The 13,357-nt window shown below is 40.5% G+C and overlaps 1 protein-coding gene across 6 annotated transcripts in view; it reads right to left on the reverse strand.

Moving 5' to 3' along the window:
- Positions 1-1,848: 1,848 nt before the first annotated feature.
- The window catches only part of LOC138973899 (probable methyltransferase-like protein 24), an 85,541-nt gene continuing 74,032 nt past the window's right edge, over positions 1,849-13,357 (reverse strand). For all 6 annotated transcript variants that reach the window (XM_070346598.1, XM_070346599.1, XM_070346604.1 and 3 more), the window contains 5 exons: positions 10,969-11,039; positions 9,773-9,901; positions 8,349-8,423; positions 7,121-7,289; positions 1,849-4,624 (listed from right to left, as the gene is read on the reverse strand). In XM_070346598.1, coding sequence (XP_070202699.1) covers positions 4,319-4,624; positions 7,121-7,289; positions 8,349-8,423; positions 9,773-9,901; positions 10,969-11,039 — 750 coding nt within the window. In that variant the 3' untranslated portion in view covers positions 1,849-4,318. The remainder of the gene's footprint in view (positions 4,625-7,120; positions 7,290-8,348; positions 8,424-9,772; positions 9,902-10,968; positions 11,040-13,357) is intronic.

Here is a 13,357-nt window from a genome sequence, read left to right on the forward strand (position 1 = left end):
AATCTTTACAAACACTTAACAAGGGTAAAAGGAGAAACAGAACCTGTTAGTCGCCTCTTACGACATGCTGGTTAGCATCGGGTAAATTCTTTCTCGTCCCAACCAATATGGGACTCCCCCTAACCCGCGGGGGGTAACAGCCTGCAGGCTGGTTCCTCTGCAGTGTGGGGACTGTTTTCATGAATTCATTTCACATTTGTGACACTCCACCACGAAATGAATCGCATGTCACCTCGCGCGGTTCTGCGCTAGGCTTAATATATTAAGTCCGGGGAGTGTCTGGTAACCGTGTGTGGGTCACCTTAGTCACAGGCTTATAACTCAAACAGTTTTCGCTCTTTTCTAAAACGGTTTTCACCACTGGATAGAGCATAAAAAACTCTTCAGGAAAATGTAAAAATATGAAAATCATGCAAAGGTGACATGCGACTCATTCCGTGGTGGAGGCCGGTCACATATTAACAATGACATAGGCTATATATCAAAAAAACAAGCACACACACACACACTCTCTCTTTTTCTCTCTCTTCTCTCTCTCTCTCTCTCTCTCTCTCTCTCTCTCTCTCTCTCTCTCTCTCTCTCTCTCTATATATCATTGTTACTTTTGCTACCTTTATACTTCATAGTTTTTATTTAGTTAATCTATAACTTTTGATTTGCTTTTGAATGTTACTTATTACCATATGTATGTTTCGTCAAATTCGTAGTGTCCATATACTCTTTTCATGTGTTGTTTTGTTCTCGTCTTTGTTTGCAAGGACAGATTGTAAGACTAGGCAACGCCTAAAATCTCCATCCTTCTGTAATAAAGTTTAATCAATCAATCAATCAATCAATCTCTCTCTCTCTCTCTCTCTCTCTCTCTCTTTTTCTCTCTCTTCTCTCTCTCTCTCTCTCTCGCGCGCGCGCGCGTCCACACCGCTACACACATGTACACACACACACACACATATATAAAACTAAAGAAATAATTCAGTGAAGATAAACTCTTAAATCTGCTTTGCTTAAGACACACATGTACACACAACACCCAGCTAGGGTGTATATTTTGTATAGGCCTATGTGACCAGTGGAGGGGAGCTCTTACAACATGTACAAGGCACGACAGATCTGAGCCTGGTTTCCAGGATCGTTACACGAGAAGGAATCAAAACCTTCACATCTTCCACAGTGGAAGACACCCAAATTCAAGACTCTCCTTACCCCCCGCGGGTTAGGGGGAAGAATTTACCCGATGCTCCCCAGCATGTCGTAAGAGGCGACTAACGGATTCTGTTTCTCTTTTTACCCTTGTTAAGTGTTTCTTGTATAGAATATAGTCAATGTTTGTAAAGATTTTAGTCAAGCAGTATGTAAGAAATGTTAAGTCCTTTGTACTGGAAACTTGCATTCTCCCAGTAAGGTAATGCATTGTACTACGTTGCAAGCCCCTGGATCAAATTTTTAATTAGTGCTTTTGTGAACAAGAAACAATTGACAAGTGGCTCTATCCCATCTCCCCGGCCCTCAGTTTCCCGTCGCGATATAACCTTCGTGGTTGAAAACGACGTTAAACACCAAATAAAGAAAGAAAGACTCTCCTTCAAGACCTAGCTTTTTCAGATTTTGTGTTAATACAATCTGTAAAATTACCTCTACTTTAGACAACCCTTTAAAAGGCTAAAATACAACATTGGTGATTGTTGGACTCACTGTTATGAAGGGCCGCAACTCTTCCAAAGCTAATTAAACCATCAGAGAGTTATTTCCCACATTCGTCTAGATTCCACTGACTATTCTGACACGCACGAGCACCGTTCGCATACAAGACAAGAGAGTATGGGGTACAAAATGCTCCAACACCAGCTGCGCTGCTCTATGTTGTCTTTTATTTTGTATCACACTCACATTGGTTATGCATGGGTGCAACCTGGAAAATTCCAAAAACCGGCAAAAGTTGGGGTCCAGCTTTTTTAGTAGTAAAATGCAAACAAAAAAACCTCTCCTGGAACAAAAACATCGGCAGCCGATGAAACCAAAAACCGGCTGCCGGCGTGTAGCCGGCAGAGTTGCACCCATGGTTATGGCACAGAGAAACACTCTTACATTGTCAAACGACACACACACACACATACATACACCTTGGCACACATACACACACACACACACTTACAAGCCACTCCCCACACACTACACACTTTAACCATGAACAGCACAAAAGAGTCTACAAAGGCACGGCAATGAGTCACGTTCCCAAAGTTGCGTATATACGTGGCTTATTTATATTGGCCCATTCAGATATATGTGTGCGTTCACTGTGACACACACACACACACACACACACACACACCATAGACCTATATGTCCCTGCACACACACACACACACACACACACACACACACACACACACACACAGAGTTTTATTACGGCACAAAAGTGCCTACAATGGCAAGGCTCTGTGTCACTCAGTGTTCCCCAAAGATGCATAAATGCGTGACTTAGACATACTTGCATAGTCAGATCTGATGACACACACACAAACGCGCGAACGCATATACTCACTTCAGTTTGCTCTCTCTCTCTCTCTCTCTCTCTCTCTCTCTCTCTCTCTCTCTCTCTCTCTCTCTCTCTCTCTCTCTCTCTCTCTCTCTCTCTCTCCCCCTTTCATGTAGACGTTCTGGGCGAGCAATAGGGAGGGGGAGGGGGGGGGGTGGTTTAAGGTTTCATGGACCTTGCGTTCCGAATTAATTTTACATCAAAATCAGTGCGCCCGGGCCCTGTGAGGATGAATGCCTCATTGTACTGGACTGATGGATCGGAGCCAGTTAATTAGTTATGTATCGATTTAACACTGTATTTCCCTTCTTTGAGCCATGTGACGTCAGAGGCCGACACAACTTCACATTTAGGCGGCCAGCCGAGACTACAAAATAGTGCATGTTTGTGTGCGTTCAATCCTAAAAACTAAAAGGAATTCTAACCAAAATCGATCGATACATAAATGTTATTTGTATTTTTGACCAAAATATGACATTTTACACAGATCTCGACAGCCATTGTTCACCTCGACCGCGAGCGCGGCCTCGGAAGAACACTGACTGTCTCAATCTGTGTAAAATGTCATATTTTGGTCAAAAATACAAATAATGTATAGTATTGCACCGATTGTTCAGATTAAAAGCTACAGACGGTGTACCCAGCACACGTGGTCGACTGCATGGTGAAAGGAAAAGTCTTTCTTGTTGTAAACGATTCGCCTCACCATCCCAGATCCCAGGCGTTTACATGGTATGAGACCATCCCAGATCCCAGGCGTTTACATGGTATGAGACCATCCCAGATCCCAGGCGTTTACATGGTATGAGACCATCCCAGATCCCACGCGTTTACATGGTATGAGACCATCCCAGATCCCAGGCGTTTACATGGTATGAGACCATCCCAGATCCCACGCGTTTACATGGTATCAGACCATCCCAGATCCCAGGCGTTTACATGGTATCAGACCATCCCAGATCCCAGGCGTTTACATGGTATGAGACCATCCCAGATCCCACGCGTTTACATGGTATGAGACCATCCCAGATCCCAGGCGTTTACATGGTATGAGACCATTCCAGATCCCAGGCGTTTACATGGTATCAGACCATCCCTCCTCTTGGGCACATACCAAAAATCAACAATTTGGGCAATTTCTGTGCAGAGTGGATTTTTTTTAATGATTTCGGATGTCAATCTGAAAAATCAATCCCAATAAAACTGGAAACTTGCATTCTCCCAGTAAGGTAATATATTGTACTACGTTGCAAGCCCCTGGAGCAAATTTTTGATTAGTGCTTTTGTGAACAAGAAACAATTGACAAGTGGCTCTATCCCATCTCCCCCCTTCCCCCATCGCGATAATTATAACCTTCGTGGTTGAAAACGACGTAAAACACCAAATAAAGAAAGAAAGAAAGATCCCAATAAAAAAAAATGTCACTCTTCAACTGAAGCAGTCAGGGTGTTAACTTGTGGTATGTGTCCCAGTGGTGGGGTGGTTTTACAACATGGTAAAAGTGTGTACAGATCTGAGATAATTAGCCGAACGTTTTACGGGAAGGACCGTGCCTTTGATTGAGGTGTCAACTTTTTTTTTTAAATAATAATGTTAATTTTTTTTAGTCCGGGTGTTAACTGTTGGTATTAGTCCAAGTGGAGGGATGGTCTAACTCCATGTTGAAGCCTGGCAAGGTCTGAGATAATCAGAAAAACTGCTTTGACCTTCAATTAGCGTGTTCACTTTAAAAAAAAAATTACAAAAAAATTCAATTCGCAAGTCTGCACAAGAATACCCTGCTACTGTCGCATGAATTTAGTGTTCACAAAATACACTTCATAAGCAGTCGTTCTCATAACCGGATACTCCATTAAAAGCTTATACCCCCATGGGTTGGTGTGGGTGTGGTATCGTCGATAACCTAGAGCCTCCAACTTTGCAAAGATTAGCAGACGTTTCCGGTAGATGGCATCGGTGTCAATGGCGTAGGTGTGAAATTCCATCAAGAGTTGTCGAACGTTGGTTAACTCCCCTTTGTCCAACATGTCGGGAAGGGCCGACCACTCTGAATACTCGATGTCTATTTTCATGATGTCGATAGTTGTCTGCAATAAATCGAAATGTAAACATAAGTCTTAGTTTCTGTCAGTTGCAAGAGTATAAACAAAATCATGTATGTGTTTAATATGTTTGGTACGTACCACACTACTCGTCATAAGAAACTTCACACATGCGTTTGAGGGCAGATCTTTATGATGAGGCCGTTGATCGTAAAACCAATTATATGACTGGAAAGGCCGTTTATTCCCCTAACTTATTCAGACAACAGATTGAGTTTACATGACGCAGTGGAACCTACAACACAGACAAATCTCCAAAAGTTTGAAGGCATTGCGTTGGCGAGTTACTCAAATGTACCATTTTTTGTCTCATTACCCGCTAAAACTTGTGATCGAAAGGTCGCTGGTTCGAATCAGGGCCGGGACGGACACGGGTCAACTTAATGTGCAGACCCAGAGACGGAAGCCATGTCCCACCCCCGTGTCATCACAATGGCACGTAAAAGACCTTGGTCATTCTGCCATAAGTGCAGGTGGCTGAATACACCTAAACACGCAGACACCTGGGTAGCGCGACTCCGTTGCTGCTAGCTTTCCACTGGGAGGAAGCGACCCGAATTTCCCAGCGATGGGACAATAAAGTAATGGAAATGAAATGAAAAATGAAATGAAATGAAAATGAAAATGAAAACGGCTTCAAAAACTGCCTTTTATGCCTTCTGAGAGGATTGACACCTACACCGCTCAGCATGCCATAGCGTCCACGGTAGACAAGATATATGAACAAAACTGACTGTTTTGGGTGCAGATGTAATTGTTCTGTCTAATGACATGCTAACCATGGTTCGATTTAGATGTTCTGATTTGTTGTCGATTTTATCGCGGGAACCTTGATTTTGCGAATTTGATTTTGGTGGGTGTCTGTGTTGTAGGTTCCACTGTATCGACACTACGTCATGTAAACTCAATCTGTTTTCTGAATAAGTTAGGGGAATAAACGGCCTTTCCAGTCATATAATTGGTTTTACGATAAACGGCCTCATCAGAAAGATCTGCCCTCAAACGCGTGTGTTAAGTTTTTTTATGACGAGTAGTGTAGAAAACACAATGGCAGTCACCATATGAAAATTGTATGTCAACAAAATCAGCTATAGAAACACGTCTTGCAACATTGATGCATAGACGACCTCAGGAATTAATCTGAACTATGCAAAGAGTTACAAGGGAAAAAACGCAGAGAATAACATCGTTCCTGAATCGGTCTTGTGTTTGTTTGTTTGTTTGTTTGCTTAACGCCCAGCCGACCACGAAGGGCCATATCAGGGCGGTGCTGCTTTGACATATAACGTGCGCCACACACAAGACAGAAGTCGCAGCACAGGCTTCATGTCTCACCCAGTCACATTATTCTGACACCGGACCAACCAGTCCTAGCACTAACCCCATAATGCCAGACGCCAGGCGGAGCAGCCACTAGATTGCCAATTTTAAAGTCTTAGGTATGACCCGGCCGGGGTTCGAACCCACGACCTCCCGATCACGGGGCGGACGCCTTACCACTGGGCAACCGTGCCGGTATATCGGTCATTGTGTGACCCCCTGTGTACCCCAGACCCCAAAAATGGAAATGTACATATAAATTACAATAATTAAGAAATATAATTGTGAAAATGAGACACAGACGCTCAGTGTACTACAGTGTACCCTGATAGTTCGTTTGTGATCTAACACAACAGTTCTTTATTATTAAAGGCTGACATTGTCCTATTTAATTACTTCCAGGGCTTTTCCCATCGTTGCGGGGATGTATAAATTAAGCTTCCTGCAAAGTTTTAGCTTTAAAGTCCTTACCAATTACGAGAAATAATTAAATCTTTATTGCTATGTTCTCCAGGACTTGGGCTATTTTTAGACCGTCAACACAGACAGTACAGCGTCGCCAATCCCCGCGTGAAGGAAATCGCTCACCTTCCACGTGCAAAACGTAGTGATATTGACACGCCAGATTAGCGCGGTAGCGTATTGTGCTAAGCAGGAAAGCGCGCTTTTCTGTATTCTTGTTAACTTCGCAATTTCCGGGAAACATCCACTTTCACTTTGAGACTGTTTTGTTTACATTCGACACTATCAAAACCACTTTGCAATACTGAAATAATGTTTTCTGTGTTCGAAAGCTACAGCTAATCGTTATTATATCCCCTTAGGTACAGTTTTATAACATTATTGGCACATGTAAACAATAGGAATTAATTAATGAACGCTACGAAAAGGGCAGCCTTTAGGCTGTTTCTACTTCGAAGGCGGAACAAGAGGAGGAAGGGTAAGGAAGGGAAAACTAGGAGAGAGAGAGGAAGGGGGGGGGGGGGGGAATAGGAAGTTGAGGGGGCTGACGGGTGGGGTGGTGAGGGTAGAGGTTAATCAAGGCTGTTCAAATCGAAAAGCATGTTCGCGGGTTTGTTATCCTGCGAGGAATGAATTCTTCTTTAGCATTAAATCATTATATCTGTGAAAATGGTTCACGCTCACAGCAAACATACTCACATTGGTATGCCCCAGCATGGTCTTGATGTCAGTCATACTTTTGATGCTCCCGCCGGTAGCTAGAACTTTGCGCGTGTCGATGTCTGCAGAAAGCGCACCCCCTGCGCCACCGAGGCCCACCTTGAAGAAGCGAACTTTCGGTGACCTCTCGTGATCTGCCATCTTCATTCTGTAACATCAACCAACCCAGGGAAATAGAAACACTCTGCACATAACTCTGACCTCACGTGATCTGCCATCTTCATTGTGCAACATCAACCAACCCAGGGAAATAGAAACACTCTGCACATAACTCTGACCTCACGTGATCTGCCATCTTTATTCTGTAACATCAACCAACCCAGGGAAATAGAAACACTCTGCACATAACTCTGACCTCACGTGATCTGCCATCTTTATTCTGTAACATCAACCAACACAGGGAAATAGAAACACTCTGCACATAACTCTGACCTCACGTGATCTGCCATCTTTATTCTGCAACATCAACCAACCCAGGGAAATAGAAACACTCTGCACATAACTCTGACCTCACGTGATCTGCCATCTTTATTCTGCAACATCAACCAACCCAGGGAAATAGAAACACTCTGCACATAACTCCGTCGGGTTTCTGTGGGTTGTGAAAGAGTGAAGAATCAAAAAACAAGAAAGGGTTTTTTTTTTTTTTTTTTTTTTTTTTGCTTAAACGCCCAGCCGACCACGAAGGGCCATATCAGGGCGGTGCTGCTTTGACATTTAACGTGCGCCACACACAAGACAGAAGTCGCAGCCCAGGCTTCATGTCTCACCCAGTCACATTATTCTGACACCGGACCAACCAGTCCTAGCACTAACCCCATAATGCCAGACGCCAGGCGGAGCAGCCACTAGATTGCCAATTTTAAAGTCTTCGGTATGACTCGGCCGGGGTTCGAACCCACGACCTCCCGATCACGGGGCGGACGCCTTACAACTAGGCCAACCGTGCCGGTATGACAAGAAAGGTAAGTTGTTGGAACGTCGTTATTGACAAAATTACGTTTGTAACGTAATTTTGTCAATAACAACGTTCCAACAACTTACCTTTCTTGTTTATTTTATTCTGAATTTTGGAATGTTGGCAGTCTGTTTGTTTTTGAATTTGTGAAAGAGTGAATATTCTTGCTTTTAGTGGGTGAAACTTTCCCACGTGACATCATAGGCCAGTCACTATTATTATAATAATAATGATGAGTTATATACTTACGTTGGATCGAATGAAAACACGTTACATCCATATAATTTCCCCATGTCGTCATCGAATGAAAAATCAAAGTTGATTCTGGAACAGAACAACAATTTTTAGGGTTAGAGGTAAGTTAATGTTTAATGTCTCTTTTACGAATTAGCAGGAGTTTTTTGTGTGTTTTTTCGAATTACATTTTTTTTCAACCCTGACAAATCACAAAATCCATCTAAAGCTCTTAGTAATTGTAAACATGAATATAAATATGAGTTTTGGTCTGAGTCCAAAAGAAAACATTTCTGTCCGTAATGTCAACACCCATTCTACTTTGGTCTTCTTTAATCTTACAAGCTTATTCTTCAGCATACAAATAGATTAGGTGAAACTGGATCTCTTTGTCTGCAGCATACGAATGTAGAAGCCAGTTACAGACGATTTGATATTCTTATCAAAACAGAAATCAACTTATGTATCGATTAGACATTGGATTTCCCTTCTTTGAGTCATGTGACGTCAGAGGCCTACACAACTTCATATTTGGGCGTTTCAGGTTGACCGAAACTTCAAAGGAACTACAAAACACACGTCATGTGTTTGATTGCATGTGTGTGTGCTGTTCAATGTCAAAACAACAACAAAGTCAGTACCTGAAAGGAATTCGATCGATACATAAATGTTATTTGCGTTTTTGACCAAAATATGACATTTTACACAGATCTCGACAGCCATTGGATTTTTTTGGTTTTATGTGTGTCGTTTTTCCATATTTTCTGTATCTTCTGATCGTGTGTCTGCTTGTCTTCAATAAAATCTTATCTTATCTTATCTTATCTTATCTTAATGATCTTATCTTAATGATCTTATCTTAATGATCTTATCTTAATGATCTTATCTTAATGATCTTATCTTAATGATCTTATCTTATCTTATCTTATCTTATCTTATCTTATCTTATCTTATCTTATCTTATCTTATCTTATCTTATCTTATCTTATCTTATCTTATCTTATCTTATCTTATCTTATCTTATCTTATCTTATCTTATCTTATCTTATCTTATCTTATCTTATCTTATCTTATCTTATCTTATCTTATCTTATCTTATCTTATCTTATCTTATCTTATCTTATCTTATCTTATCTTATCTTATCTTATCTTATCTTATCTTATCTTATCTTATCTTATCTTATCTTATCTTATCTTATCTTATCTTATCTTATCTTATCTTATCTTATCTTATCTTATCTGATCTTATCTTATCTTATCTTATCTTATCTTATCTTATCTTATCTTATCTGATCTTATCTTATCTTATCTTATCTTATCTTAATGATCTTATCTTAATGATCTTATCTTAATGATCTTATCTTATCTTATCTTATCTTATCTTAATGATCTTATCTTAATGATCTTATCTTATCTTATCTTATCTTATCTTATCTCACCCAAATGAGTACACCACGCAGGGCTTGATAGGGCGGAACTCATAATCGTCACACACGTCCCAACCACCATCGGCAGCGGTTCCCATGCGTATCTTCCGGTGACATGCGTAGTCCGTATTGTCTAGATGGCTGGAAAAGATCAGTCAGAATAGGAAGCTATAGCTATAACACTATCAAAAATTACATTGTAATAATAAACTACATCCTTACCAATCACAAACAGAAACGAAGACTCTGGTAGATTTTGTTGTTAACGAAGGCTATGACTCTAAAAGATTGTATTGTACAAATCTTCTTATCAATCGCAAACAGAAATGCAGGCTCTGGTAGATTTCTTTGTTAACGAAGGCTATAACTCTAAAAGATTGTATTGTACAAATCTTCTTACCAATCACAAACAGAAATGCAGGCTCTGGTAGATTTCTTTGTTAACGAAGGCTATAACTCTAAAAGATTGTATTGTACAAATCTTCTTACCAATCGCAAACAGAAATGCAGGCTCTGGTAGATTTCTTTGTTAACGAAGGCTATGACTCTAAAAGATTGTATTGTACACATCTTCTTACCAATCGCAAACAGAAATGCAGGCTCTGGTAGATTTCTTTGTTAACGAAGGCAATATGACTCTAAAAGATTGTATTGTACAAATCTTCTTACCAATCGCAAACAGAAATGCAGGCTCTGGTAGATTTGTTTGTTAACGAAGGCAATGACTCTAAAAGATTGTATTGTACAAATCTTCTTACCAATCGCAAACAGAAATGCAGGCTCTGGTAGATTTCTTATTGATAAAAAAAAATACCCACAACTTTCTCTTTACCCATCACAAACACAAATGAAAGCACTGGCAGATAATATATACTTAAAATAAACGTTCTTCTTTCTCAGGAGTCAAATGTGCTGACGTTATCACTTTTAAAAAGCAAAGAGCAAAGGCAAAATGTGTGTGTAGGTGTGGGTTTGTTCGTGTGTGTGTGTGTGTGTGTGTGTGTGGTTGTGTGTGTGTGTGTGTGTGTGTGTGTGTGTGCGAGCGTGCGTGCGTGCGTGTGTGTGTGTGTGTGTCAGTGTGTGTGTGTGTGTGCGCAAGTGGGCGTGTGTGTGTGTGTGTGTGTGTGTGTGTGTGTGTGTGTGTGTGTGTGTGTGTGTGTGTGTGTGTGTGTGTGTGTGTGTGTGTGTGTGTGTGTGTGTGTGTTCACCTGTGATAAATGTACGTAAGTTCTTTTTTCGTCATGTTTTGTAATTCCTGCTCCGTGGGAAGTCCTGATATCTGCAGATCACAAATTAGAAACATATTTATGTTAATCACGCACCTTATGTTTTGTGATAAAATAAACCCACATGAAAAGAGAGAGAGAGAGAGAGAGAGAGAGAGAGAGAGAGAGAGAGAGAGAGTGACAGACAGACAGACAGACAGACAGACAGACAGACAGACAGACAGAAGACAAATACACAGACACTCAGACAGAGGCAGACAGACAGACAGATAGATAAACAGACAACAGACAAAACAAGTGTTGACCTTAACGGGGTCAAGAAGCCGCCCTTGGTGATATGGGGGTGGTACACGGAGACAGACAGACAGACAGACAGACAGAGGGAGGGAGACTTTTTTTTAAATGAATAAATTATTTAAAAAAAAAATTTTAAGTAAATAAATAAATTTTAGAAAGAATTAAATGAATAAATTAATAAATATTTTTTTTTAAAATTGACCGAGCTCTTTACACGTGGTGACATGGTAGACAAACAAACACCTGAAACCCGGACAAACAGGCAGAGCAAATCCAGTAAGCACCCTTTACAAGGCGGCTTAATAATCCAACGCATGTTCGCATGCTGTCAGTGATAGAACGAGACCCGAAGGGAAGTAACTCATTACCGCCTCTTTCCAAAGTAAATGGCGTACACACTTTTGCGTCACTTAACCTTCACAGTACCAATGATATTACTCATGAACGGCCCATACTTTCTAAAGAAATATTCAACATAAAAAGTATCCTTCTACACAACCCACGCCATCCAAATAGAAATAAACAAAGTAAAATGCCTTCTTTAATTCAAACGTGGGTCGTCCACAACCCACCACATATAGACTGTGTAGTTCAAATGACGTCACTATTTATTTGTTTATTTACGGAATAATTCTTCAAAAATCGGTCGTTATGAAGGATCTATGGTGTTTGAGATTTACATGAAGTCTCGATCAAAAATCCATGTCCCACCCCATATTACCAAGGGCGGGCTTCTTGACCCCATTAATAATAATAATAATAATAATAATAATAATAATAATAATAATAATAATAATAATAATAAAGTGTATTTATATTGCGCCTATCCCTTACAAAAAACAAAAATATTTGGCTCTAAGCGCATTACAACATGTGTAGGGACTTGGTACAATCAAGTCTGACAAATACAATAACACAATATACAGTCGGTCTCATGGGTAAAAATGGGAAAAGCAGCTTCGACATTTAAACACTGCTACTAAAAAAATCCTCTAACAATGCATACTGCTTTACAATATATGCATTTATGTATAAATATAGTTAAAGAACATCGAGTTAATAGGAATTAGAAAAGGTTCTTATGATAAAAACTATCTAGCGAACGACGAAGAAGAAGAAGAATAAAACTATCAATGTCAATGTATAACAAGTCATTCAACGTAAATGGTTAAAGAACAACAACAAAGCAATGATGATAAAACAGTTATACTCAATGGCTAATAACGAGGCAGAACTAAATAGTATCGACACAAGATTAAAACAAAACATATTCCTGGAGACACATTTATACATGTATCAAATAATCAATATACCAAATTAAGGTCAACACTTGTTTTTGTCCGGAGTTCTAATCCAACGCATGCTGTCAGTGATAGAACGAGACTCGAAGGGAAGTAACTCGGAGTTCTGGGTGCGGGAATTCCCGCAAACGTATGAGTCTGTCAGTGTGTTTCGTCCCCTGGCTCGGTTTGTAAAAGCGTTAAAAGCTAATATCTTCCGTTTGACTACCGTTAGGAATGTAATTTTTTTGCATACACCCGTCTAACCCTATTCCTAACAATTTCACGAAATTTGAGCTTAATTGACCCAGAGATACAAGTCTTACCCGACAAACACCGACCGACCGCCCGCCCGCCCGCCTCAAACAAACAAGCAAACAAACAAACAAACAGACAGAGCAAATCCAGTAAGCCTCATTATACTAATGGCGGCTCAAAAACTGACTGTATGACTGACCGAAAAGTAGCTAGATACACTCAGACAGTCAGACTTGGTTTTTGTCTGTTTAGTTTTCAGGGTACCCCCATTTTAATGGATGTCAAATGCCCGTGTGTATAAACTCTGCAATGCAAAAGGTGTGCCTTAAAGGCACAGTAAGCCTCCCGTAAACCATCACAGATACTGTCAGGCTTTTACACACAGTACAAACACCCTTCCAATTGAACGCTCACCGAACGGGAACATCCTAGGTGCCCTACGTAAAGAGCTAGCAATTTTCAAAAAATGTATTTTGCGGATTGTCTGTCAGACAATCGGACGGTGCTTTTTTGCGCTTCTAACCTAACTTTTGAAA

This window comes from Littorina saxatilis, linkage group LG8 (assembly GCF_037325665.1).
Source record: "Littorina saxatilis isolate snail1 linkage group LG8, US_GU_Lsax_2.0, whole genome shotgun sequence".
Lineage (NCBI taxonomy): Eukaryota > Metazoa > Mollusca > Gastropoda > Littorinimorpha > Littorinidae > Littorina > Littorina saxatilis.